This window comes from Colletotrichum paranaense, assembly GCF_030867605.1.
Source record: "Colletotrichum paranaense strain IMI 384185 chromosome Unknown Scaffold_1.1, whole genome shotgun sequence".
In the NCBI taxonomy this organism is placed as follows: Eukaryota; Fungi; Ascomycota; class Sordariomycetes; order Glomerellales; family Glomerellaceae; genus Colletotrichum; species Colletotrichum paranaense.
In genome coordinates, this window is record NW_026848959.1 from 1,810,244 (window position 1) to 1,833,291 (window position 23,048).

Below are 23,048 nucleotides of genomic sequence, written 5' to 3' on the forward strand. Positions count from 1 at the left end.
TTCTTAGAATCAAATATATGATCACGTGCACTCAATACTTGGGTCGACTAGTTAGCAATAGCCTGCTTCGACATGGTCTCATGTTTCTAATTCACACCAACAGGATGAAGACACCATGTTGCCAGTCATACTCATGGAGTCCAATTATTCTGGAGAAACCGCAAAGCTCTATCAACTCCAGTCACTGAAATGGATATCTCCCGACATAAACCTTGATTCCAGTCAACAAGTCAACACACCCACGTTTGCCCCCCCCCCCCCTTGTGGCCACCCTAACAAAGCATGGTCTCGGAAAATCGTCACTAATTGATTTTAAATCATTAGATCAACTACCTTCTACTGCCATATTAATACAGTTATCACTCTCACTAGGTAACTCGACCTTTGTGAGCCGACTAGGATTAGCTTAACAGTCGCTGAAGGACTCCTAAGCTCTATATGGTCCAGATGTTGGCGAACTTGGTGTTTGGGTCTGTTAGTACACTCTCTTTTTTCCTGGGGGTAATACGGTTAAATCTGGCTTCTAGAGATGACGCCCCGGTATCAACACTTGCCTACCTCTCTCCTCCGCCACCCACCCTCGACCGTCTCCTCCTCCCATCGGCTGCATAGCGCCTGAGGAAAAAAGCAGTCGTACCACCCGCCGAACCTTTCTATCGGCCCTTCTCTCCGGAAGTACGCCTGCATTCGGAGCCCCATGTCGAACGTCTTGCGCGCCAACCCGAATCCCGTCCGTGCCGTGCGGCAGTCAAGTCCCGTGTGGTCCGGCGTCGAGCCCGCAGCCTCTCGGCCTTCCCGTCTTGTGTGCCGACCTCTCGATGGTATGCGTCGCATTTCAGCTCCGTCGCGAGAGTGTCTGTGGCCACGACCGTCCTGCAGCACACGATCATCTTGACCGGGCTGGGATACACCTCGAGCCTGTCGTTGAGCAGCGCGCGCACCCATCGTATCATTTCTTGCGGGGCTTCCTTTGATCTTGTCGCCGCCACCGTCTGTACGCTGTATGCCACGTTGGCCCGTGCTGTCTAAGCCCTGATCATCGTGATCTCCTCGCTGTCTCTGAGGCGTCTCACGACGCAGCTCCTGGAATTGGGGGCAAGGGTATTGCTAATCCGTTGCCGTTGGCCTGGGTTTTGAGTGTGGCCCTACTTTTGGGGTCCTGACCGTTGAGAGAAGGCTAATGCAGTTCAAGAAGCTGTGCGCATTGTGTTCGAAGGACAAAAGGATTTAAAACCTGTTCTTGGAGGCTCGGGAACGACTTAATCTTTGACTGACGCTGTGATCAGAGAGGTGAGGAGAATTACGACATAAGCACAAAGAGTTGTGATTCAGACAAGATAGATATTGATGTATGTAATCTTAACCTTAAACGTCTCCGTTATCCATCATATGATGAAGGATGAGACAAGACAGTATTTTGAGACTCCGGGTAAAGACTCGCTTGGGTTCATTGATACTGTCCACTACCGAGTAAAGTAAAAACTAGGCAGTGAATGGGTATGGAAAACTATCACATGTTGCTGCTAGCTAGTGGCGAAAGTATGGCCAGAGTGAAATTGAAGTCATCACTGAATGTTGGTTGACTGTGAGACAGAGATACTAAAAGAGCAAGACATGAAATTCCACAACGAGCGGAAGGGCCAGCCGTATCCAACATCCCTACGAGAACCTCCGAGTCCTCATATTATTGCATGGAAACATAGCCATCTGTACCGTCAAGGATTCACAAGGTCCTAGGTGCGAATTTCTCAGGCGGACTTGGGCGCCGCATCTTCCATGTTCGCGTGTGGGGCACCGAACAGGGCGTCCATCTCCTCAATAGGTACTCCCTTTGTTTCGCGAATACACCACCAAGCCCAAAAGCCCATGCACACCATAAGAGCTCCATAAAAGAAGTATGCTGCAGAGCGTTAGAGTTGGATGCAACCCCTGAGCGCGGTTGCTTACTCCCGTAACCGATATCAGATATCATGTATGGTGTCGATCGAGACACGACATAAGACCAAAGCCTCTCATCGGCAATGGTGAGTGCCATGCATAGAGACCGGAGATAAAGAGGGTAAATCTCGGATGCATATAGCCATGTGATCCCCTACAATACATTAGCCAAAGAACGAAAACCCACCACGAGATACTCACCTGCCATGAAGCGCAGTAGATGACACCGTAGAGGTAGACGCAAACCATTGCTAGATACCCCCATCCGGACATGGTCGTTTTACCTGCTGCTGCGACTGCCTCAGGGTCATTTTTCATGACGTAACCTCCGAGGTAGAGCTACCCAGGGGTTAGAAGGTGGACTTGATGTAAGATTAGATTGATGTCGCTCACCATAGGTACTGCGCCCATAAAGGCGCCCCAGACAAGTCCCTTACGTCGACCGAGGTGATCGGCAACCCAGAATGAGAAGATAAACATTCCAAGCGTTTTCGCTACGCCATAGAATCCAGTAGCAAAGAGCTTCAGGTCGGTTGATTGTATTCCAAGAGTTTGGAAGATACGCGGTGAATAATAACTTTCATTGGAACAATTAGCTAGGGACGCAACTTCTGGAAGGGGCGGCGGTTTCATACGTGATAATATTCACTCCAGTCATATTCTGGCACCTGAAAAACGTGTTAGTCGGTTGCATTGAAGAATAACCCTGCGGAGTAACTTAAATCATCAAGCAGAGGCCGATGGCTAGGCGGTTGCGAATTCCCTTCTTTGCGAGGTCCTTGAGCTTTCCCTTGAGTCCAGGATGCCTTGCAGCTAAGTGTGTCTCAAATTCCACTGCGAGTCGAATCTCACGCAATTCACGAGTCACATAAGGATGGCCGATTGGTGGTTGTCGGATGTCGGTAAGAATTCGCTCAGCCTGATCCCACCTGTCCTTCCCACATAGCCAGCGAGGCGACTCTGGGCAGAACGGAAGTACTGCCAGGAGGATTGCACCAGGCAGAAGTTGAAGTCCAAGAGGAATCATCCACTGGGTGCTTGCTAAAATTGCTCCATCAGTTACTTAGCTTTTGTGGTCGATGGGCTAGTGAACTCACTACCGGGGCTGAGAGTTCTGTTAACAGCATAGTTGACCCAAAAGCCTAGCATCTGTGCGCCTTGGGAGCCAATCTCATAGAATCCCACAAGTTTGCCTCGAATGGTAGGTGGCGCAACTTCAGCGATATATCTACCATTTGCATCAACGGAGGATGTTGCTTATGTGCCGGTGCTCAGTAAGACTTACACTGGGATGACGGGAGCTGAAGCTCCTATGCCTAGACCAGCAATCCATCTGCCGGCCATGACGAGACCTACAATACCTCGAGAGCCCGTCTGAACTGAAGCTCCAGCAAGAAATATGATCGTGGCAATAGTGATACACCATTTGCGACCCCAGAAATCTGAGATGGGGTACGAAGCCAGAGCACCAAGGAACATGCCACCCTGGAAACAAGAAACAATGTTAGATGTTAGATCGTCCAACTGATGTTGTGTTTTGCCATTGAGACCGAAGTCGCGCTCGAAAGAAGGAAGAACCAAGGTTCCTCCCATAACGGAGACATCGTAGCCTAGTTGAAGTTGTGAGCGAAAGTTGCACAAGTCATAAAACTTAAATTCATTGCCAGCTTACCCAGAGCAACGGCTCCAAGACAGATGCCCATACAGTAGAGGTAAATTCTCCAGTTGGATACTTCTTTTGGCACGGTCAAATAGTCTGAGCTATTAGCGTCATTTATGTTACTGATGAAAGTTTCGGTGTTTTCGGTCTTCTCCATGGTTGCGATGACTGCTGTAATTTGGGCAATGTGGCTTCCGTTGAGACATGAACGAGGTCGAAGGGGAAAACCAGCACGGGCTCAGCCGTCGTAATTCTCAGTGATCAACCTCAAGTTTGTGGTCTTAAATCACAAGTCTTGTTATTTTCTGAGTGCTAGCTTTCATAACATCAGAGATGTTTGGCCGGTTTACTGTGAGATCTGCCGACAGGAAGGTAAACACATTTCATGAGCCAATACCAGTTTATACTAAAGACAGGGGTAACCCTGACCCCATGCAGCATGTAGAGGCTGTGCAATGTGCGGGGAACACACTCTTGGTTGATGAAAGAAAGACAATGGTTCAACTGTGATTCCGTGCGGATTGACGCCGAACAGTCCCGAAGACTATCTATGAACCTCCATTATCTCCAGCAGTGATCCTGATCGGGTCATGCCCGATCGATCACATCACACATGACAAATCAGTGTGCACTCTTGGCAGCAGTTCGAGTCCAACTCATGATCATTTCTCCCGTGGGTCAAGAACGACCAACGCCAAGCTCAGTTCCTTCACACCTGCAGATGCGGGGAAGTTGGGGCTTTTGCTGTGCAAGAGAATTACACAACGGAGCCATCCGACCATGATTATTTGTAGCATGCCAAGACTGTTGCTTTCAAGAGGAAAGGCTTTGTCTGAAGATCGTGATCCTGGGAGTACCGGACGCGCCTCTATCGGACCTATCCGTGTAGCTCTCTCATCATACTGATGTACTCAAGGTGTCGGGACTCTTAGAAGGGCAAATTGCTGCGTTGGTTCACTGAAACCTCACTCCACATGCTTGTTCGGTGGAACAGCTTTCCCCATTCCAAATTTTGAGAGCGGAGATTGGATAACATGATATGTGGCCGTGACGATGGGACCGTTTTCTCTCCTTGGCTCGAGGTGTAACGCAGTCAACATCACCGCCACTCCCCATAGGTTCTTACATGATTCCAAGTGAATTTAATGATCGTAAGATTTTCAGAAAGCAGCACAGCACAGCCACGAGGTAGATGTGGTGGCGAGCTTCCCCATTTGGTTTTTCGGGCTTTCGTATGCTGAAACTAATCAGCTTTCCCGTCCTCATGTATCCACCATGTTTTCGCGACCTCGTGAAGCCATTGAACGTGCTGTTTGCTACGTACTCTGTCGTCCTAACATCCATTCATATGAGGTTCCTGTATAGAAGCTTGGTTTGTCTGTTCATCACTATGCGAGCTTCACTGTCATTATTAGCAACGGAGTACAAGACCGGCCGAAACAAGAACTATGATATCAGGCACGTCGAGATAAAAACAATCAAACGGTGCTACACTTTATCCGTTTCAAAGGGTCCAAGGGGAAGATGAAGCTATCTTGACATGCTCGGTAATTGCTGGATCGTCGGCGCATAGCCCAATCTCCAGCTTTTTACAAGGCACTCTTCTCTGTTTCATCGCTTTTGCCAAGTTAGAGGATGGTTGCTTTCGGGGCATTACGGAAGGCAAGGCAGATAGGTAGCAACAGATTGAATCCTGAAGCCGCCCTCGAAGTTGGATCATCACGTTGAGCCACATCGTGCACTGCCTCAATCATCCCTTGCGTGACAGTCAATCTCAATCATCTTTCAGCCAAAGCCAAGATAAGCGACGGTCCAGACCAAGGGCGAGATACCAAGGCATGCTGGAAGAAATGCCGGTTTGCTGATGCACCTTGGAGCAGGTTTTTTGCATCGGCTTTTTACCGACAGACAAAGGCAGGTGTGGACTTGTTGGATGGTTGGGCAGATATCACACATGAGTAGACGTGGAACAGTCCGAACGAGAGGTAGATGAGGGGAAGTACTGCATAAGATCTGCCGTTCAACTTTGAGCACTGCCACATTTATTGAGAATTTCGATTTTGAAAGAATCAAGAGAAATCTGAACGTGTCAGTTCTCATCAAGATGCTCCGCCTCGCCGAGACAATATATCACTCGGGTCAGCAATACAATAAGATGATTCTTTTCTTACACATGCAATGATCCTCTCTTCTTGAATAACACCGTCTGCAACATAGTCTTGATATTGGCTCTATTGGTCTGCAACCCAATTCTGAACTTGCCAGTCTACTGCTCAAAATGGCTGGTAGTACGCTTGCTCCTCCCAACCCCCATAGCCCTTCGAGGTTTCGGTCAGCGAGCAAAACGGATACAATCGTCTCGACGGCTTCCAACCCTTTTTTGACGCCGATGGGAACTAGCTGTGCTTCCTCTTCTCACGAAGATTCTGAGGAAGCTCTTAAACCCGATCCTGGGACTGAGAGCGACTTCAAGGTAGACAATAATCCCTTTGTCTTCTCACCTGGCCAGCTGAACAAGCTTCTGAACCCCAAGTCCCTAGGTGCTTTCCGCGCTCTAGGCGGCTTGTACGCCATTGCCTACTGACTTCGTTCTGACATCAACAGCGGCTTAAGTGTCGATGAGACTGATGCACCAGGAATGGTCTCTTTCCAGGACGTTGTCACTCCTATCTCGCCGCAGCATTCCGAAGTTCAGTGGTCATCAGCTACTACAACCACCAAGGAAGCCTTCGAAGATCGCATTCGTGTATACAAACGGAATGTTTTGCCAGAAAAGAAGGCCACTCCCCTCTGGAAGTTGATGTGGAATGCCTACAACGATCAAGTTCTCATCCTTCTCACGGTAGCCGCTATCATATCTCTGGCTCTAGGGCTTTATGAGACTCTAGGAGTTGAACACCCACCTGGATCGCCTACCCCCATAAATTGGGTTGAGGGTAAGCATCGTGTATTACTTCAGCAGAGTAATCAGAGAGCTAACATTGGCACAGGTGTGGCTATTTGCGCCGCTATCGCCATTGTGACACTTGGGGGCTCTATCAATGACTGGCAGAAGGAGCGCGCGTTCGTTCGTCTTAGCTCCAAGAAAGACGAACGAGATGTCAAAGTCACTCGTTCTGGGAAGCAATTCTTGATCAGAGTGCACGATGTGCTTGTGGGTGACGTCCTTCACCTCGAAGCCGGTGATTTAGTCCCTGTGGACGGGGTCTATATCGATGGTCACGAACTCAGGTGTGATGAGTCATCTGCTTTAGGCGAGTCGGATTCGATCAAAAAGACCGGGGGCTCTGTAGTGATGAGTGCTCTGGAGAACGGAGAGACCGCGAAGGTCTTGGATCCGTTCATTATCTCGGGATCTAAGGTTTTGGAAGGTATGTTCATCCGTTTAGACGCCGGACTCTAGACGTATGCTAACTCCACATCTAGGAGTTGGTACATTCATGTGCACGTCTGTTGGAGTCAATAGTAGTTTCGGTAAGATCATGATATCTGTACGCATAGAGACCGAGCCGATACCACTCCAGAAAAAGCTGGAAGGGCTTGCAATGGCGATTGCAAAGCTAGGAAGTACCGCTGCAGGACTGCTCTTCTTCGTGTTGTTGTTCCGCTTTCTGGCTGGCCTTTCCCATGATTCCCGCCCTGCGACCGATAAGGCGTCTTTATTTATGGATATTCTTATCGTCGCTGTTACTATTATCGTAGTTGCTGTACCCGAGGGGCTCCCCCTTGTAGTGACTTTGGCGCTTGCCTTCGCCATAATAAGAATGCTGAAGGAGAATAATTTGGTCAGAGTCTTGTGCGTATGCGAAACCTGGGCAACGCTACGGCTATTTGCTCAGATAAAACGGGAACTTTGGTATGCCTACTAGCTGACTGTGTTCTGAGCTTTTCACTAATGAAGAATAGACAACGAACAAGATGACTGTTGTTGCAGGGAGATTCGACAACACCAGCTTCTCAGCGTCGGACAACGTAGGTGCTTCGGACCCGCCCATCCCCACCTGGGCTTCCAACACCTCAGTGCTATTCAGAGAGGTGCTCATCCAATCAGTGGCTATCAATTCGACCGCGTTCGAGGGTGAAGAAGATGGGAAATCAGTTTTCATTGGGTCCAAGACTGAAACCGCACTTCTCCAATTGGCCAAGGATCATCTGGGACTCCAGTCGCTCGCTGAAGTTCGATCAAACGAGCAAGTGATCCAGTTGATGCCGTTCGACTCGAGCAAGAAGTGCATGGGCGCCGTGATTCGACTTCGCTCCGGCACCTATCGACTTCTGATCAAGGGCGCCTCCGAGATTCTCCTTGACCATTGCTCGGCCAAGGCAAACTTCGCCACATTAGATGTGGAGGTCTTAACAGCTGCGGATCGCGCTTCCCTTATGGATACAGTTGAATGGTATGCGAATCGCTCACTCCGCACCATCGGACTCGTCTATAGAGATTTCCAAGAATGGCCGCCGCTTTTGACGACTGGCGAAGTTGGATCCAGCACCGACCTCGGCAGTCTTCTGCAAAGGAGCGATCTCGTTTTTCTCGGCGTCGTTGGCATCCAAGATCCCGTCCGTCCTGGCGTTCCCGAGGCAGTTCGTAAGGCTCAACATGCCGGTGTCAACGTCCGAATGGTCACTAGGAATAACGCAGTCACTGCGAAGGCAATCGCTTCAGAATGCGGCATTTATACCGATGGCATTGTGATGAACGGTCCCGATTTTCGACGGCTTTCCGACGCCGAGATGGACAACGTGCTTCTAAACCTTCAAGTTCTAGCACGGCCTTCGCCTAAAGATAAGAGGATCTTAGTAGCTAAGCTCAGAGCCTCGGGTAAGACCGTGGCTATCATAGGTAATAGTACGAATAATACTCCTACTCTCAAAGCTACCGATATTAGATTCTCGATGGGTATATCTAGTACCGAAGTTGCCAAGGAAGCTTCTTCGATTGTCCTTATGGACGATAATTTCGCATCGATTATCACGGCCCTTAAGTGTGGTCGGGCAGTCAACGATGCTGTTCAGAAGTTTCTGCAGGTCAGTATTGCTGTTAAGTTCGTCTTTTAGGTCACATGCTAACGGTTCACTGCGGACAGTTTCAAATCACGGTCAACATCACAGCTGTGTTGATAGTATTTGTGACAGCTGTATACGATGCGGAGATGAAGCCCGTTCTGACGGCTGTGCAGCTACTCTGGGTTAACTTGATTATGGACACCTTTGCCGCGTTGGCTTTGGCTACCGATTCCCCAACTGAGACGATTTTGGATCGTCATCCGCAGGGCAAGGAGAAGGCACTGATTACAACCAACGTAAGATACGAAAGGCCGAAACTAACTGAGTCTTCTGTACATCTTTTACAGTTTTGCTGACAACCACTTTTCACAGATGTGGAAATGATCATTGGGCAGTCGGTTTACCAATTGATCGTGACTTTCGTTCTCTACTTTGGCGGAGGTACTATTTTGAGCTACGACCTTAACGATCCCGGCAAGAAACTCGAATTGGAAACCCTTGTCTTTAACACTTTCGTATGGATGCAAATCTTCAACGAATTCAATAATCGGCGACTTGATAATAAGTTGAATATCTTCGAGGGCGTCCATCGAAACTTATTTTTCATTGTCATCAATTGCATTATGGTCGGACTACAGCTCACAATTGTTCTCATCGGGTCCAGAGCAATCCAAATATCCCCTGGCGGTCTTGATGGTACACAATGGGCGATTTCACTTGTCGTTTCAGCGTTCTGCTTGCCGTGGGCTATTCTCGTTCGCCTGTTTCCTGATACTTGGTTCGCCTCCATTACAGCACTGATCGATAGGCCGTTTCGGTTCTTTTACTCGCGCTTGAACAAGGATCTCTTATCCATGGTGAAAACATCCAGGAGGAAGAAGGAAGTTGCTGAAGGTCATCTGCCGGTGGTAGTCGTTTCAGATGACAGTGGCGTCAGAGACCAAGAGAAAATCTGAGAAAAGCCTACCCGACCGCAGGAGGTGTTCAGTATGAATAGTTTGAAGCCTTTCGGGTACCGAATTAAGAAGGAACGTCCTTGTTGCGTGGCTGGGGACCATGTCGGCTCCCACCCAAAATTGACACTCCTGCTGCTGAGAAGATCTGAAAATGGATGTGCACGTTGTTTCAGTGGCGACTCGTGTAGGCTAAACTCAATCCAGTACAAAAACGTGATGACCAGTCGTCGTCGTTATTATTGTTGTTGTTGTTATCGTTGATATATTAACGCCATGGCGGCCGGGTCGGAGCCCTTACCGCAGACCTCCCAGAAGGATGTATGACCTGGAGAGCCGTGAGCCAAGGCTAAATACTCTATAAGTCAACCCACCCCCATTCGGCTACCCTAAAAAATCCGCCCAGCTACCGCATTGAAATCCTGCCCTTAATTTATAAACCACCACAACAACTACAATTGTCATCTAAATACATTTCCTTACTTTAGTAGCTAAAGTATGGTCTGTTAACTTAAGGCTATTTATTATTAGTAATAACCTATAGTATATATATATTTATTAAACCTCTATTTTCCCCTTTTTAAACTACTTCCTAGCTCAATCTACCCGTTACTATCGCAAATGTAAATGTCGCTCGCACCACCTCTAAGTTGAGTATCCACTTCACTCCATCCAATGCCGACTTTCCTCCTAGGAAGAAAGAAAGGTTGCATGTTATACCTTATCTAACATATCGCATAACCTCATGCTCTACTTTCTATTTTATACATCGGAACAGGAAATGCTCCATCGTCTCTAATCCACATCCACATTCACACATATCCGACTTTGCACACCCATAGGGATACGAGTACCGGTAGCTCCAAAATTCTCACAGTGACCCGTGGGCATTATATAAGCGGCAATGGCTAACGCGAATACGTCGCGTGCCCACCTCGAACTTCCCTACAATCTCTCCATTACCCCAAAATATTCGCCCGCAGCAAGGTAGAAAATAGGGTCAAACAAAACGATTACTCGTTTTCCAAAAAACTAACTCCCTATCAAACAGGATTACACATCTAGAAATGCCGTATTCAAAGCCATCAATAGTTAGGCAGCACCACGGGGCTACGCCTTTATTACTAGAAAGTCCCACAAAGAGAAGACTAGCAGGCTAACGGTTACGTTCACTTACGATCGAGCCTGTCGCCCTCCAGATGCATCAATAAAACGAAGACAGAAGACAAGCACCCCAGGTACAAGCTTCCAGCTTTCTATCCTTACAAAGCAGTGCCTTAACAAGCCCACATAGACTTTAAGGCACCGGCCAGATAGCCGATCCGCCGTTCATAACCCTGAGCCAACTTAGCACCAGTCGGCTCATCCAACGCATCGCACGTTATCTAGGAATAATAAAGCGACGATCAGTGGCCTCACGAATGCCGGGATCGCGCCAAAGAATATCAGAACTTATATCCACCAAAAGTCAAACACCATTACAACCCAGCAAGACATCTATAACCGCATTGCAGACAGCAAACGCGAGCTATTATATGAGGGTTAGAGCACTATACACGTTTTCGCTACCCAATTAGACAAAGAAGGGTTCTGGAACCGGATGCAACTCGATTCACATGACTGAGTTACAGCAGTATTATTCGCCCACCCAGAGTCATTGGCGTGCTTGAAAGCTTATCCAGACCTGCCCTTCCTAGATATGGAATGCCCCTCCTCGACATCATTTGGGTGGATGCTTGCTAGCGATCTTTCTGTATCGCTTTTGCATTCTTGAGTGGCGAGAGCGAAGAGGACTACACCTGGGCCTTGGACCGGCTTCGATGTATAAACGAGCTTTACAGTGCAGCCCTACCATCTGTCACTTAGGGTTAGGGTTAGGGTTAGGGTTAGGGTTAGGGTTAGGGTTAGGGTTAGGGTTAGGGTTAGGGTTAGGGTTAGGGTTAGGGTGTCGAGATGGAGACAGGGCACGAACCTATTGACGAGCGGGGGTGGACTTTTCAAGAACGTCTTTTATCTGTCAGGATCGTCGAGTTCGGGTCCCGGCAAACTAGATGGAGCTGTCAAGAACCAATTCCGTCAATCACCGGGAACGACACGCTATACGGCCTCGACGTCGGTGAGGGTGCAACCGACGGCTGGAGAAAGATCGCAGAGCCCAATGACCTCAGGCAGGACTCCTTCAACTGGGGCTCCTGCTCAAAGACTCCATCCCCGTGGGGCGCACTGGTAGATATCTACACCAGCCGTGCTCTGTCCTTCAACACTGATCGTGCTCTGGCCATGTCGGGAGTCGCGGAGCGCTTTGCTGTGTTGACTGGCGATGAATACGCCGCTGGTCTCTGGAAAAGGAGCATCCGCGACGAGTTGCTCTGGAGAGTGGAGCAAGATGAGCGACGAAATCGGGCGGCGGCCTATCAGGGGCCTTCGTGGTCGTGGTTCGCAGTTAATAGTAGTGTGAGAGCATACGTGGCTTTGGGTGACGGTTGGGAAATCCCTACGTTCGAAGGCGATGTGACGGATGCGACGGAGGTCTACCACGCCGAAGTCGTATCTATTTCGGCCGAGCCGGTGAACAAAAACGCGCCCTACGGCGACGTCCGTGGCGACTCAGGTCGGCTAAGACTTCATGGGAGGCTTGCGGCGGCCACCCTCATCAATCATCCCACAGGAGACTCAAGGGACGATCCAGAAAATGTCTTTGATATAGCCAGTCCCCCGAGCTCACAGGGTGTTCTTGACTCAGGGGCGAAGCTCATGAGTACCAGAAACATCAGCTGTCATCTTGATTGCCTAGATGAAGTAGACGTCAAGTCTGCAGGCTCCGGGGGGTACATGGCACTGGAAATCAAGAGAGTGCGCGGGTACTCTGCCGACTGGACTATACTCGGACTGCTTCTACAGCCGGTCAAGATGAATGGGGGAGGTTCGTTGAACGGTGTGCCAGCTTACAAAAGAATTGGCACGTTTGAGTTGGAGTTGGAGACTACATTTGATGACTTGGATGACGATCAGAGCCTTCAGAGCGAGGAGAATTGCTTCTTCGACTTCATCCAATCACAAATGATAGAGATACTTTGATAGACACGGTGAAGATTCAACTCTTCTTCATTCTAGTTCGCAGAACCCGAGTACATGTAAAGTTCGAGAACTGTTGGCTCACAAAAGGATTCAAGTCATCTTTCCTTACTTTTATCACATACCCATCCTTTCTCTTGATGACTTTTTGCATGCTGGGATACATGTAGAGTCTTACTACATGCAAAGGGAGAGTCGAAACAATGAGAACAAAGACAAATGTACGGTACGCTGCCGTCTAGTTTGTTCTGTCACTTCTCCCATATACTACTTGCTACATCTTTACTCGCCTTTCTATTTGGGAGCTACTCGTCATCCTCTGTATCGAGTCTCAACCAGAGTCCCATAGTCTTCTCAAGTCTCATCTTGACTTGACTTGTAGCATCGACGTGTCTCAGCAGTACTTGATCACCGCTAGCACAACACTTTGCTCTTTTGCGCAAGTCGTCAAAGGAATCGAGGTCTTATAACTTCATGACCTCATGCTCCCTTGTTAAGCAAGCTGGGGTCATAGCCACGGAAACCCAATAGGAATGCACCAGCCAGACGATGTTCGTCCTTGTTCGGAGCAAGACTCTTCCACAGTGTCCAAGACTCCTCTCGAAGTCAGGCTCGGTGCCTCGATATCTCACGGGCCTAGAAGACAGGCCTTGAACGACGGCTAAGCAGTCATGCCTTTAAGCTATATCCTTCCCATAATCCACCTCGCTTTTACTTTCCGCATCTCTTCCACATGTTCATCCCTCTCTTACCTCCCACTTTCTTATCATATTTCACCTTGGATAAGTAAGTCATCGACATGTAATCAAACGTTCTCCGAAATACAAGATGACAGAGCCTCCAAGAAATGGAAGCTAACGAGCAGTAAGATTACAGGAACGAAAACATTCGCGTTACTCGAAGTAACTGGGGCCATTTTCTACCCGCCATAGGTACACCGATGGACCAAAACGAAAAGCTGAAGACCCTGACCCTGGCTAAGATTTTGGAAAGGCTCAGCCGAAAGGATACAGGACACCCAGGTGAAGATGAATTCCAGAATCAAGGGGATCAGATACGTGGAAATCCTACGACTGTAAGGCATTGGATCGAGACATCGGTAAGAAACGGCATGAATGACAGTGCTCCTGTCGCATTCATGGGCCCATTTGGCGGTGACGGCGCTGCTCCTGCGAGCATTCCTGCTGGGAGAGCTCCGAGTAGCCAGGCGCCGACACCTCCCCGTCCCAGCCTGAGACCTTCTTCACCTTCACAACTCCGCCCCGGCACGTTTACCATACTCCTTGGCCGGGTCGAATTCTCGCTGATCAAACTTAGCGAGCCCAGCGGTCTCATGCCCCAACATCCAATCTACAACTCCATCTCATCAGAATCCCTTCTGCAACATTCTTTTCGTGAGTCTCATCCCATTAGCCAAAACCATTTATCTGATGCACTTCTCATTGAATCAACATAGCAAAATCCATTACTTCAAGTCCCGTCGGCCCGATCGGGGTCCCCCAGCACTCGGTGATGAATTTCTCATCTCCGCAGCACTCGTCGCGTACGTCTCACCTCCATGCTTATGAACTTGCCCCCTTCTCCGCTAATCAATCGCAGCGAATGTGACGACATTCAGCCCCAGTGGCCGTCCGGTGCAGAACCCGATGGTGGCAGCGCTTTCGTCCGGGCAGCAAGCCCCTTTGAAGGCGCGACTCCGTGAGATTCGTCCCATCCCAGCTAATCATCTCTTACTTGTCTTTTCATATCACTAATTACTATCTCGAAAACAGAAATGGACAAGAACCGAAGAGCCTCAGTCGTTAAGATGACCAGCCGGGAGAAGCCTCTGAAGTCGAGCAGCCCCCTGATCCCCTCTGCCCTCCGAAGTGTCAAATTCCCTCCTCCGTCGCTCGAGAGCACCACCGACGAGTCGAGCAGCGATGAGCTCATCATTTCAAACCGCGGTCATTTGAGCAGCCAAGTTCATCAGACTCAGAGTAGCATGAGAATGAATATCGATTCCTCGTTCAGCCACCTGGCTCCTCCCATGTCTCCGAACGAACTCTTCAACGCATTCTCATCCATGAACACGTTCGCAGCCAACAACCCGCCTCCTTCCTTGCCCCCGAACGACCTGCTCGCGACCCCGGGCCCGGCTTGGAACTTGGACCTGCTCCAGAGCCCTCAACTCGGGCACATCCTCCCACCTCCAGCGGAGATCGCAGTCAGAGTCGGCAACGCGCGCACCCTCGCTCACAACGGCTACCGCGGCCCCTTCGATATCGGCCGCCTCACCTGCCTCATTGATCCGTACACTGGCGAGCCCAACCCTATCGCCGAGACACGCCCCGATGCTCACGGCAACATGGTCACGTACGACATTCACACCAACGAAGCCATTCTCGACGTCGAGCCCTGCGAGACTGGCACCGCCCAGTGGGGCAAGAAGGGCGAGTTCACTGGCTTTGTAGAGTCGAGCGCTGCTTCGTGGGTGCTTGGTCCCGGATAGAACCCGGCCATGCCCCCGCCTCAGGTCGAGAAAATAAAGGATCCGCGCTTCAAGCCGAACGCAAAGGATGCCTGGATGGGCGCTAGGCTTGGCGAAGGCACTCAATCTGTCATGGATCATGACTATGATGTCCCGGCTGCGATACCTAATACGGGTCCGACGCCGTCTTGGGTCAAGGAAGCCAATGACATTCTGGGTATTCTGAACGAGGATGACGAGGATCAGCCGGGTCTTTTCGAATATTGCGATTTAAATTTTGACGAATGATTATTAATCGTCAATACTTGGGTCATAGGAGTTTGGATGGAACTCTTTCTCACTTGGAGAACAAGGTTTACTTTGGGAACTGGCTATGAGGTTCAGATCTGAATAGCCATCAGAATCGCGACGAAGCGTTTATGAGTACATGTATTGATTAGGAAAAGTATCCTTCCCTTGTATTACTTTATACGGGACATCTTGCATGCAAAGCGTGAATGAATCCATGGTCCCGCGTTGAAGCGATCCATCCCCAAGACTGATGCCTTCTACATCAATCTTTAATCAGTCTGAGTGTGCTCAACACACATCTTAAGCCTCAGCCGGAGGTCAACATTGCTATCCTTAACCTTAACAATCACCTTCCAGGAGGCGGCATGGGCTTGGTTCCGTTCTGAGGGGTAGCCGTCCCATTAGCAGGAGGAGACATTCCTCCGCCTCCGTGGCCACCACCACCTCCACCACCCCCGGGAGGCTTGTCACCTCCCCCTCCGGGGGGCTTGTCACCGCCGCCGCCAGGAGGCTTATCACCCATGCCCTCTCCACGCCCACAACCACTCATGTAGAGCGTAATCTCACCACAGTTGACGCCCTGGTCGTTCTTCTTGTACAGGTTGTACGTCTGGTTCTCGGCCTCGCACTGGAAGTACCGTGTCTGCTCCTGGAACGTCATCTTGCCGTCGCAGCCTACGCTCCAACCCTTGTCGGGCTTCTGTCCCGGGTCACACTGGAGTGTCTCGGTAGGGGCTGTTCACATATGTTAGTCCATCTGTTTTATTGGAAGTGGAGGGTAGAATGGTTCAAAACTTACGAGTCCACCACATGCCGCGTCGGCGGGTATCGACAATCTCGCCCTTTTCCATGCGGAGGATGACGGGCTCGAGGCCGATTCTCAGCTGGCCGCTTTCCAGTTGGCCGACCCAGCCCGAGACGGAGCCCTTGGCTCGCATGCGGAACGAGTTGCATTCCGTCATGCCGCCGCCGCCTTTTCCTCCTCCTCCGCCTCCACCGCCGCCAGGCTTGTCACCGCCCGGCTTGTCGCCCCCGCCTCCACCGCCTCCATGACCGCCTCCGTTGCCTCCTTTGCAATCATCTCCTCCCTTTCCTCCACCACCACCGCCCCCGCCGCCGCCTCCACCGGGCATACCAGGCATGCCGGGAGGCTTGTCACCACCTCCACCGGGCATACCGGGAGGCATACCAGGCGGCTGCTTGCCTCCGTGACCGCCCTTGCAGTCATCTCCACCCTTACCGCCACCTCCACCACCGTTTCCGCCGCCTTCACCAGGCTTGCCTCCGCCCTCGCCGCCGCCTCCGTGACCTCCACCTCCACCACCGCCGCCGCCACCACCGGGCATACCGGGCGGCTTGTCACCGCCCTTACACTCTCCACCACCGCGACCGCCGCCTCCTCCTCCGCCTCCCGGGTAATGTCCCGATTCCATGGTGTTGTTAGTCTCCCTGGGCACGAGGGCTAGAGCGAGAGAGCTCGTGGCCAGGGATACAACTGTAACTAAAGAAAGACGCATCTTCTTCCTCTTGTTTCTCCTATGCTGTGCTTTGATGTGTGTTGCTCCGTTCACGTCTGCTAGAGACTAGGAGTTGATGATGGTTTTACTAGGAATGACGACAACGCGTAATCTAGGGCTCCGAGGTAAAAACAAAAAGTAACAACCTCGTGATGATGGCCCGTGTTCAGGGGGAGAAAAAGGATGATGTGCTGGGTAAGGTTTACAAAAAAGAAGAAGCCTTTTGATCCTTCTTCCAGCACAACTAGAAGCGAATGCTGGATGGTGGTGTTCGTATAAAGAAAGGGGTGAAGAGGTAAGGAGATTAACACTCTAGCGGGAGGAAGACTTTCATCTTTTTATGCTTTTGGAAATCACCCTGAAGTTTGAGTATTTGCCGAAGTTCCCTCGTTCTTGTCTCAATCTACGAAAGGGAAAGGCGAGGCGGGGTTCAAACATCTGTACACACACCCACCCTCGCATACAATACTGGCGAACACGAAATAGTCTTTTTTGACTTGACTAGTTACCCGAGAGCAGAAAATCCGAGTAAGGAAGGCACACACACCGTTGGGCGAGAAGTGAGGGGACGAGAGGAGGCGGAAGAGGGGTGTGACGGACAGACCGGTGTGTTTGGTTTCCACGATGTTCGACTCATCATGAGGAGATTGGAAAGAGGCGTGCCCAGCAAGGTAAGGTAAGGTGAGGTGAGGTACCTACATGTGGACAAGGGCAAGGGGTGTTCTGCCATCCAGCAAGAGACAAAAACCAAGGCAGAGAGGGAACAGGAAAGAGGGCGAGAGAAACCAGACAAGCAAAACATCGGATTACACGGTCCACGTGGGGTCGACGGAGACTTGCCTTCTCGTCGGAATTGTTCCTCCAAAGAGACGCCTGCGTGTGTATGTGTGTGTTGGTTGTCGTTGAGTTGAGTCCTCCAAGTCTCGAATCGGAGAAGGACGTTGTAAGAACTCTAAATAAACCTTCTCTCACGACTCATAGTCATCAGACGATCGTCGACACACTTCTCTTTCCGCAATCGAGATGGAGGGGGAAGGAGAGGGGGGAGGGGGGGGGTGGTAGTGCCAGATAGAGTAGGGGGGCCAAGAAGAAAAGGACCGTTTCCACGCTAGATGAAAAGAAGGAAATCCTTCTTTTGCAGACACAAGCGAAAGAAAGAACAAACTTTGCTTTTCAATGAGGAAAGAGTCAAGTCGGGCCAGGTTCGCTAATTGAGACGGGTGGACGTTGAGGGAAACTCTCCTGCTTAGTCGTGACGAGGAACCTTACGTCGGAACTTTAATCAATATCATCGAATCCCCGTTTCTCTGTTGGCCGATGTCTGTTTGTTTTTTTTTCTGCTCAAGTTGCAGGGCCGACGTCGCGGCAAGACAACCGACAAAGGGAACGACAGAAGCCGAAAGAGGGAACATGAGGGGAAAGAGGGCACAGGAACAAAGTTTTCATCGGTGAATCATGTTTTTGTATTCTTGTCTGACTGGCGGCGACCAATCCATTGAATGTCTATCTCTGCATTCTTTTGTTTCGACTTCGGTTCTTTCTGAACTGAAGAGACCTCGTTTTGAAGAGGCTTTTGGGTATGGACAATATCTATCTACAGATGGCAACTTGCCAATCGAGATAGATCACCTGGGGGTATCATACGGTAACAACGCTGAGCGTAACATCCCTCGATAGAGATGGCGGGGGAATAAACTTTGGGAAACATCCCGCGGCTGGAGCCCGTGCTTAGCTGGAGAAACAGGGAAGGGCGGAAACCCGGGATCTACGTCCCACGGCAGAGCCGCAATCAGGTGCCGACGCTGAACAGCCTCAATGTCTGGAAACATTGAGGTGTCGTGAAACGACTGCCCTGGCTGGCCCGTGATTTTCACAGCACAAAGGCCTGACGGTTCCTGAAGGTCCCCGATTGCGGACCGTACGGCCAAACTCGCTTTTCGTTTCGTTTTGTTTTTTTCCGAGTCAGCCCCAACTCAAGTGGACTCGCCGCTTCCCACCTGTACTGGTGAGGCTGCCGAAACTTCGGCGTTGCAGCGGAAGAGATTCATCTAGCAGGTTCTCGCCTGAGGATTTCACGTCTTTGTCTTTCTTCTCTTCTTCGAGGCGTTGCTAGCACTACGATCCGATACAGCACGGACCGAGGTGTTATAGCTTGTCTCCGAGGCAGCACCGTCACCACCATCTTCACTCGCAGAGTCATCGTCTGATATGTCATCCAGCGGGATCATGTCGTCCGAGGCCTCACCTGCGTCTTCAGATGCCTCGGCCAAGGACTTGTCGCCCTCAGCCTTGTCATCGTCAGACCCGAAACCTTCAAATTCCTCATCGTCCCCTTCTTCTTCGTCACTGGAGGGTCCCATTGACGTATCGGCCACGCTCTCGGCCACATCAGTTGCATCACGCTTCCGCTTCTGGGGCATCTCGCCAAGCCTGCCGCCACGGCCCTCAATGCCCTCGGGAGTCTCCGTGCCTTCTTCCTCAACAGGCGCGGGAGTGAACCAAGGGATCTTGCCACGCATGAAGTCGTTGAGGACCATCTTGGCAACACCGTCCAAGTCGGCCTCTCCGTGCTTCAGCAGACGACCACCCTTTCGGGCAAGCATCTCGAGGAACTCAACGTGATTGGTCCAACCCTTGAGTCCGTATGTTCTCTCCATGTGATGTGTCTTCACCTTCTCGAGCACAGCAGGGATGTACTGCTCAGGGTTGTGTACGTTCTCAACACGAACAACACCTCTCAGGAGAAGATCCTGAGGGGTGTCGGTCTGCGACGGCGGCACAATACCAGGGCAATCAATCATGTCTATGAAAGATTAGTTCTATGTTGAAGTACGTCGAAAGGAATGGAACGATGACTTACAGATCTTGCGGGTGAGTGTGATGTACTGCCAGACCTTGGTTTCACCGGGAATCGGTGCAACGTTGGCGACCTTCTTCTGTCTCAGGGTGTTGACGATGGAACTCTTGCCGACATTAGGGTAGCCGATGAGACCAACAGAGATCTGCTTGCGGTCGCTGTGGAGCTTGGCGTACTGTCTGAGCAGCTCAATCAGACTACCCTTTCCGAAGGGATTCGTCAGACTAGAGTGCATCGCCAGCGTAGGCTTGTCCTTTGAGAAGTGCTTCACCCAACGGGCCTGCATCGAATTAGCTTCTGCATGAAGCAAACAATTGAAGAATCAAAAATGATCTGGAAGGTATGTATGCTTCACTACTAAGAAATACCACCATCGAAAGGCTCGAAAGAGCACTGGCAGACTTCAACTCATCGGAAGCAATTCTGTCTCATGATAGGAAATCCAAAACGGATCCCATCAGCCCTGATCCAAGGACCAGGACAGCGAGACAGCCCTCGATTTTCCCAGTGTTTAACGGAGAACTTCCATTGTAAGCACTCAAAGAGTGCGGAACGCTTCCTGACAAAGACACTGGGGTGTGGGATGGGGGGACAGAATAATGAGCTTGAGAAACTTACAGCAACACTGGTAGGCACCAAGTCCGTCTTGTTCAAGACAAAGATGAGATGCTTGTGAGGTGCCTCCTCGCGGAGGTACTTCTCGACACTGCGACATCTCGTCCCCAGAGGGTCGCGAGCATCCAAGACGTGGATAACAACGTCGGAAGAATCCAACACACGGTACAGCTCGTTCCAGATACGCTTGCTCTGACCCTTGTTGAAGATGGGCTCGATCGACAAGGTGACGTGACTCTCGTCCTCGTCCGCGCCACCGGATTGGCCACTGAGCAGCTTGTTCCGCTCCTGGAGCTCGTTGAACTTGTCAAGATCCTTGTCGACCTCGCCAGCCAAATCCGCAATGGAACCGGCGCCAATCTTGACGCGCTTCCGCTGAGACTTGGGACCGAACGTGTCTCCGAAGGAGGACGTCTCGATCGTCATCTTGGCCTGGTGCTGTTTGATGCCGTTGACGTTGTCGGCACCATCCTTGATCAAGGACATGGGCAGCTTGTTGCTCTTGAGCAGGACCGAGTAAGGGTCCGCGGTCTTCTCCGCCATGGCGCTCCGGAACGCCGTCAAGCTCTCCTGGGAGATGACACGAGTGTTGCCGAACCACTTGCGGTTGGGCTCGATCCGGGCGTTAGGGATTTCTCGGCTCTGGAAGGAGGCAGCCTTGGTGATCTCGCCGTCGGCGTTGCGCTGAGGCTTGCCATCCTTGTACATGTTCAACTGCCTCACCCGCTTGGCAGAGCTGTAGCATTGTAACGTCAGCAACCTGCTTGCGCATACCGAGCCAAGGGAGAGTTGGAAACCTACCGGTAGAAATTTTCGCCCTTGACCTTGACATTGCCCATGCCATCGCCGGTCTTGCCCTGGCGAACCTTTCGGCTCGCCTCTTTCTTTCCGGTTCCCATCTTTTGTGACCGCGAACTCGCCCAGTCGTCGACCTTATTGAAAAGAAAGGGGAGACTGAGGGAGAAGGGAGTAGACTGGGCGGGAGTTGGAGTCGGTGAAGTTTTTAGAGAGGATTGAGAGAAGGAGGTTGGAGCTTCAAGCGCAGTAAAAAGGAAGTTCTTTCTCTTGCGGGTGGTGGGGTCCCTTGGGAATTTTTTAGTGGAGTTGCTGAAAATTTCTGGAGCACTTCGGGGCGAATAGCCGCCGTTGCACCGAGGAGCCAATGAACGATGCCACAGGTAAGAAGGGGGTGTCTCCACAGCTGCAGCTCCAAATTTCACCCCCCAATGCCTGGCCCTTTTTTCGCATCTTCCTCAGAGACCGGGAATCTCAACTGAGCAAAGGAGAACTTTGGAGCGCAGAGCTACCCACTGCACACCCGAGCGTATACCTATCCAACCCAGGGCCGCCATCGAGAAATTCTCAGGTTCAACCGTCCTGACAGCAAAGCAGCTTGCCCATCTCAAGCCACGAATTGACTCCATTCCCAAACCCGCCTGCCGACAGCCCTTTCACAACCAGGCGACTACGGCCCCGAACACCCCATCAAGCCGGCTGCAATGTCGTCACGATGCTCCTGCGCGCGGCTGACGCGCCTCCCGACAACGATCGTCCCCAGACAAGCCACCCTCAACCTCACACGACCCTTCTCCTCCACGACGGCCCAGCTCAAGGTGCCCCCCCAACACCCAGACTGGATCAAGGTCCCGACGCCGCCCCAATCCCAGGCCTCTGAGGAGAAGCCCCCCATCGTAAAGGGCACCCTCCCCACGCCCCGCGATGTCTTCCCAGCAAAGGAAAACGACCGCAAAGTCCAGCCCTCGTACCTCCTTGAGACCGCACCCGCGCCCACCAGCGCCTCGTCCACGAAGCCCGCCCCTCCCGGCTCCCGCCTCGAGCACCGCCGCCGCATGGCCGAGTCTCGCCGCGAGAACCTCGGCATCGCCCTTCAGGGGCTCTACCAGCGCAAGCAGGAGGGCGTCGAGACCGTCACCGCCGAGAGACAGCGTCGCCTCCGCGACCACCAACGCGCCGCCGTCGCCCCCGAGCGCGCAGACGACCGCCTCACCCGCGGCTCCGTTCTCTCCTCCCTTGTCGAGTCTGCCTCTGTCGCACCCAACAAGGACCGCTACGACCAGGCCAACGCTAGCAAGGCGCGGACGGCCAGGCTCGCCGCCAAGAAGAGCGAGGCGAGACAGGATGCCCTCATGGAGCTGTACATCAACGCCTCCAAGTTCATCGTCACCGAGGAGGAGCTGGGCAAGCACCTGGACCAGCTCTTCTCCGAGGACTTCTGGAAGCGCCAGGGCAAGTCCATGGCCCACGACGCCGACAACGCCTGGGACGTCTGGGGACAGCCGCCGACGGTGCAGTCCATGCTGGACGACATGCTGAGAACGCAGCAGCGGGCCATCGACTTCCAGACGAGCGACCAGGACAGGACCGTCAAGAGGCAGAAGTCGATTGCCGAGGAGCTGACGGGCGGCAAGATGGAGTAAAGGGGTTCACACGTCAGAAATGGCCCGCCGTTCAGCTTGGAGAGTCGGCACATTCGGTGGGTTGTATCAAAAATATCAAAATGGTGTTTTGGCCGTTGTAACATCTCACATTTGTACGTTGTGGTGGCTTTGGGCCACAGTCTCTGCATGTCCGATACCAAATTCCGGTTGCAGGGCCGCCGTGGAGCGCACAAGTCAACTTGTACTACTATCAATTCTCTGTAGCA

At 51.5% G+C, this 23,048-nt stretch overlaps 10 protein-coding genes across 10 annotated transcripts; 5 read left to right on the forward strand and 5 right to left on the reverse strand.

Moving 5' to 3' along the window:
• Positions 1–543: 543 nt before the first annotated feature.
• On the reverse strand, positions 544–945 carry CPAR01_00646 (uncharacterized protein; the record flags this gene model as incomplete). Its single annotated transcript, XM_060484936.1, has 1 exon — positions 544–945. The coding sequence occupies one exon, from the start codon at positions 943–945 to the stop codon at positions 544–546; it is 402 nt and encodes a 133-aa protein (XP_060355793.1).
• An 803-nt stretch (positions 946–1,748) lies between these two features.
• On the reverse strand, positions 1,749–2,571 carry CPAR01_00647 (quinate permease; the record flags this gene model as incomplete). The annotated part of the gene is made up of 4 exons (XM_060484937.1): positions 1,749–1,900; positions 1,948–2,092; positions 2,140–2,277; positions 2,332–2,571. 4 exons carry the CDS (start codon positions 2,569–2,571, stop codon positions 1,749–1,751), a joined length of 675 nt encoding a protein of 224 aa, XP_060355794.1.
• An 85-nt stretch (positions 2,572–2,656) lies between these two features.
• On the reverse strand, positions 2,657–3,755 carry CPAR01_00648 (quinate permease; the record flags this gene model as incomplete). The annotated part of the gene is made up of 4 exons (XM_060484938.1): positions 2,657–2,979; positions 3,036–3,166; positions 3,224–3,548; positions 3,611–3,755. The coding sequence occupies 4 exons, from the start codon at positions 3,753–3,755 to the stop codon at positions 2,657–2,659; spliced, it is 924 nt and encodes a 307-aa protein (XP_060355795.1).
• A 2,121-nt stretch (positions 3,756–5,876) lies between these two features.
• CPAR01_00649 (calcium-translocating P-type ATPase) lies at positions 5,877–9,561 on the forward strand (the record flags this gene model as incomplete). Its single annotated transcript, XM_060484939.1, has 8 exons — positions 5,877–6,163; positions 6,203–6,534; positions 6,589–6,969; positions 7,025–7,329; positions 7,389–7,454; positions 7,505–8,626; positions 8,686–8,901; positions 9,001–9,561. 8 exons carry the CDS (start codon positions 5,877–5,879, stop codon positions 9,559–9,561), a joined length of 3,270 nt encoding a protein of 1,089 aa, XP_060355796.1.
• A 1,950-nt stretch (positions 9,562–11,511) lies between these two features.
• CPAR01_00650 (uncharacterized protein) lies at positions 11,512–12,636 on the forward strand (the record flags this gene model as incomplete). The annotated part of the gene is made up of 1 exon (XM_060484940.1): positions 11,512–12,636. One exon carries the CDS (start codon positions 11,512–11,514, stop codon positions 12,634–12,636), a length of 1,125 nt encoding a protein of 374 aa, XP_060355797.1.
• Positions 12,637–13,573: 937 nt separating this feature from the next.
• On the forward strand, positions 13,574–15,124 carry CPAR01_00651 (uncharacterized protein; the record flags this gene model as incomplete). The annotated part of the gene is made up of 4 exons (XM_060484941.1): positions 13,574–14,027; positions 14,090–14,176; positions 14,233–14,331; positions 14,406–15,124. The coding sequence occupies 4 exons, from the start codon at positions 13,574–13,576 to the stop codon at positions 15,122–15,124; spliced, it is 1,359 nt and encodes a 452-aa protein (XP_060355798.1).
• Positions 15,125–15,133: 9 nt separating this feature from the next.
• On the forward strand, positions 15,134–15,391 carry CPAR01_00652 (uncharacterized protein; the record flags this gene model as incomplete). The annotated part of the gene is made up of 1 exon (XM_060484942.1): positions 15,134–15,391. One exon carries the CDS (start codon positions 15,134–15,136, stop codon positions 15,389–15,391), a length of 258 nt encoding a protein of 85 aa, XP_060355799.1.
• Positions 15,392–15,740: 349 nt separating this feature from the next.
• On the reverse strand, positions 15,741–16,911 carry CPAR01_00653 (PAP2 superfamily protein; the record flags this gene model as incomplete). Its single annotated transcript, XM_060484943.1, has 2 exons — positions 15,741–16,129; positions 16,194–16,911. 2 exons carry the CDS (start codon positions 16,909–16,911, stop codon positions 15,741–15,743), a joined length of 1,107 nt encoding a protein of 368 aa, XP_060355800.1.
• Positions 16,912–18,983: 2,072 nt separating this feature from the next.
• CPAR01_00654 (NGP1NT domain-containing protein) lies at positions 18,984–21,480 on the reverse strand (the record flags this gene model as incomplete). Its single annotated transcript, XM_060484944.1, has 4 exons — positions 18,984–19,714; positions 19,772–20,048; positions 20,387–21,119; positions 21,185–21,480. Coding segments are annotated over 4 exons (2,037 nt in total), but the record flags the coding sequence as incomplete, so codon positions are not given.
• Positions 21,481–21,882: 402 nt separating this feature from the next.
• On the forward strand, positions 21,883–22,821 carry CPAR01_00655 (uncharacterized protein; the record flags this gene model as incomplete). The annotated part of the gene is made up of 1 exon (XM_060484945.1): positions 21,883–22,821. The coding sequence occupies one exon, from the start codon at positions 21,883–21,885 to the stop codon at positions 22,819–22,821; it is 939 nt and encodes a 312-aa protein (XP_060355802.1).
• Positions 22,822–23,048: the final 227 nt, after the last annotated feature.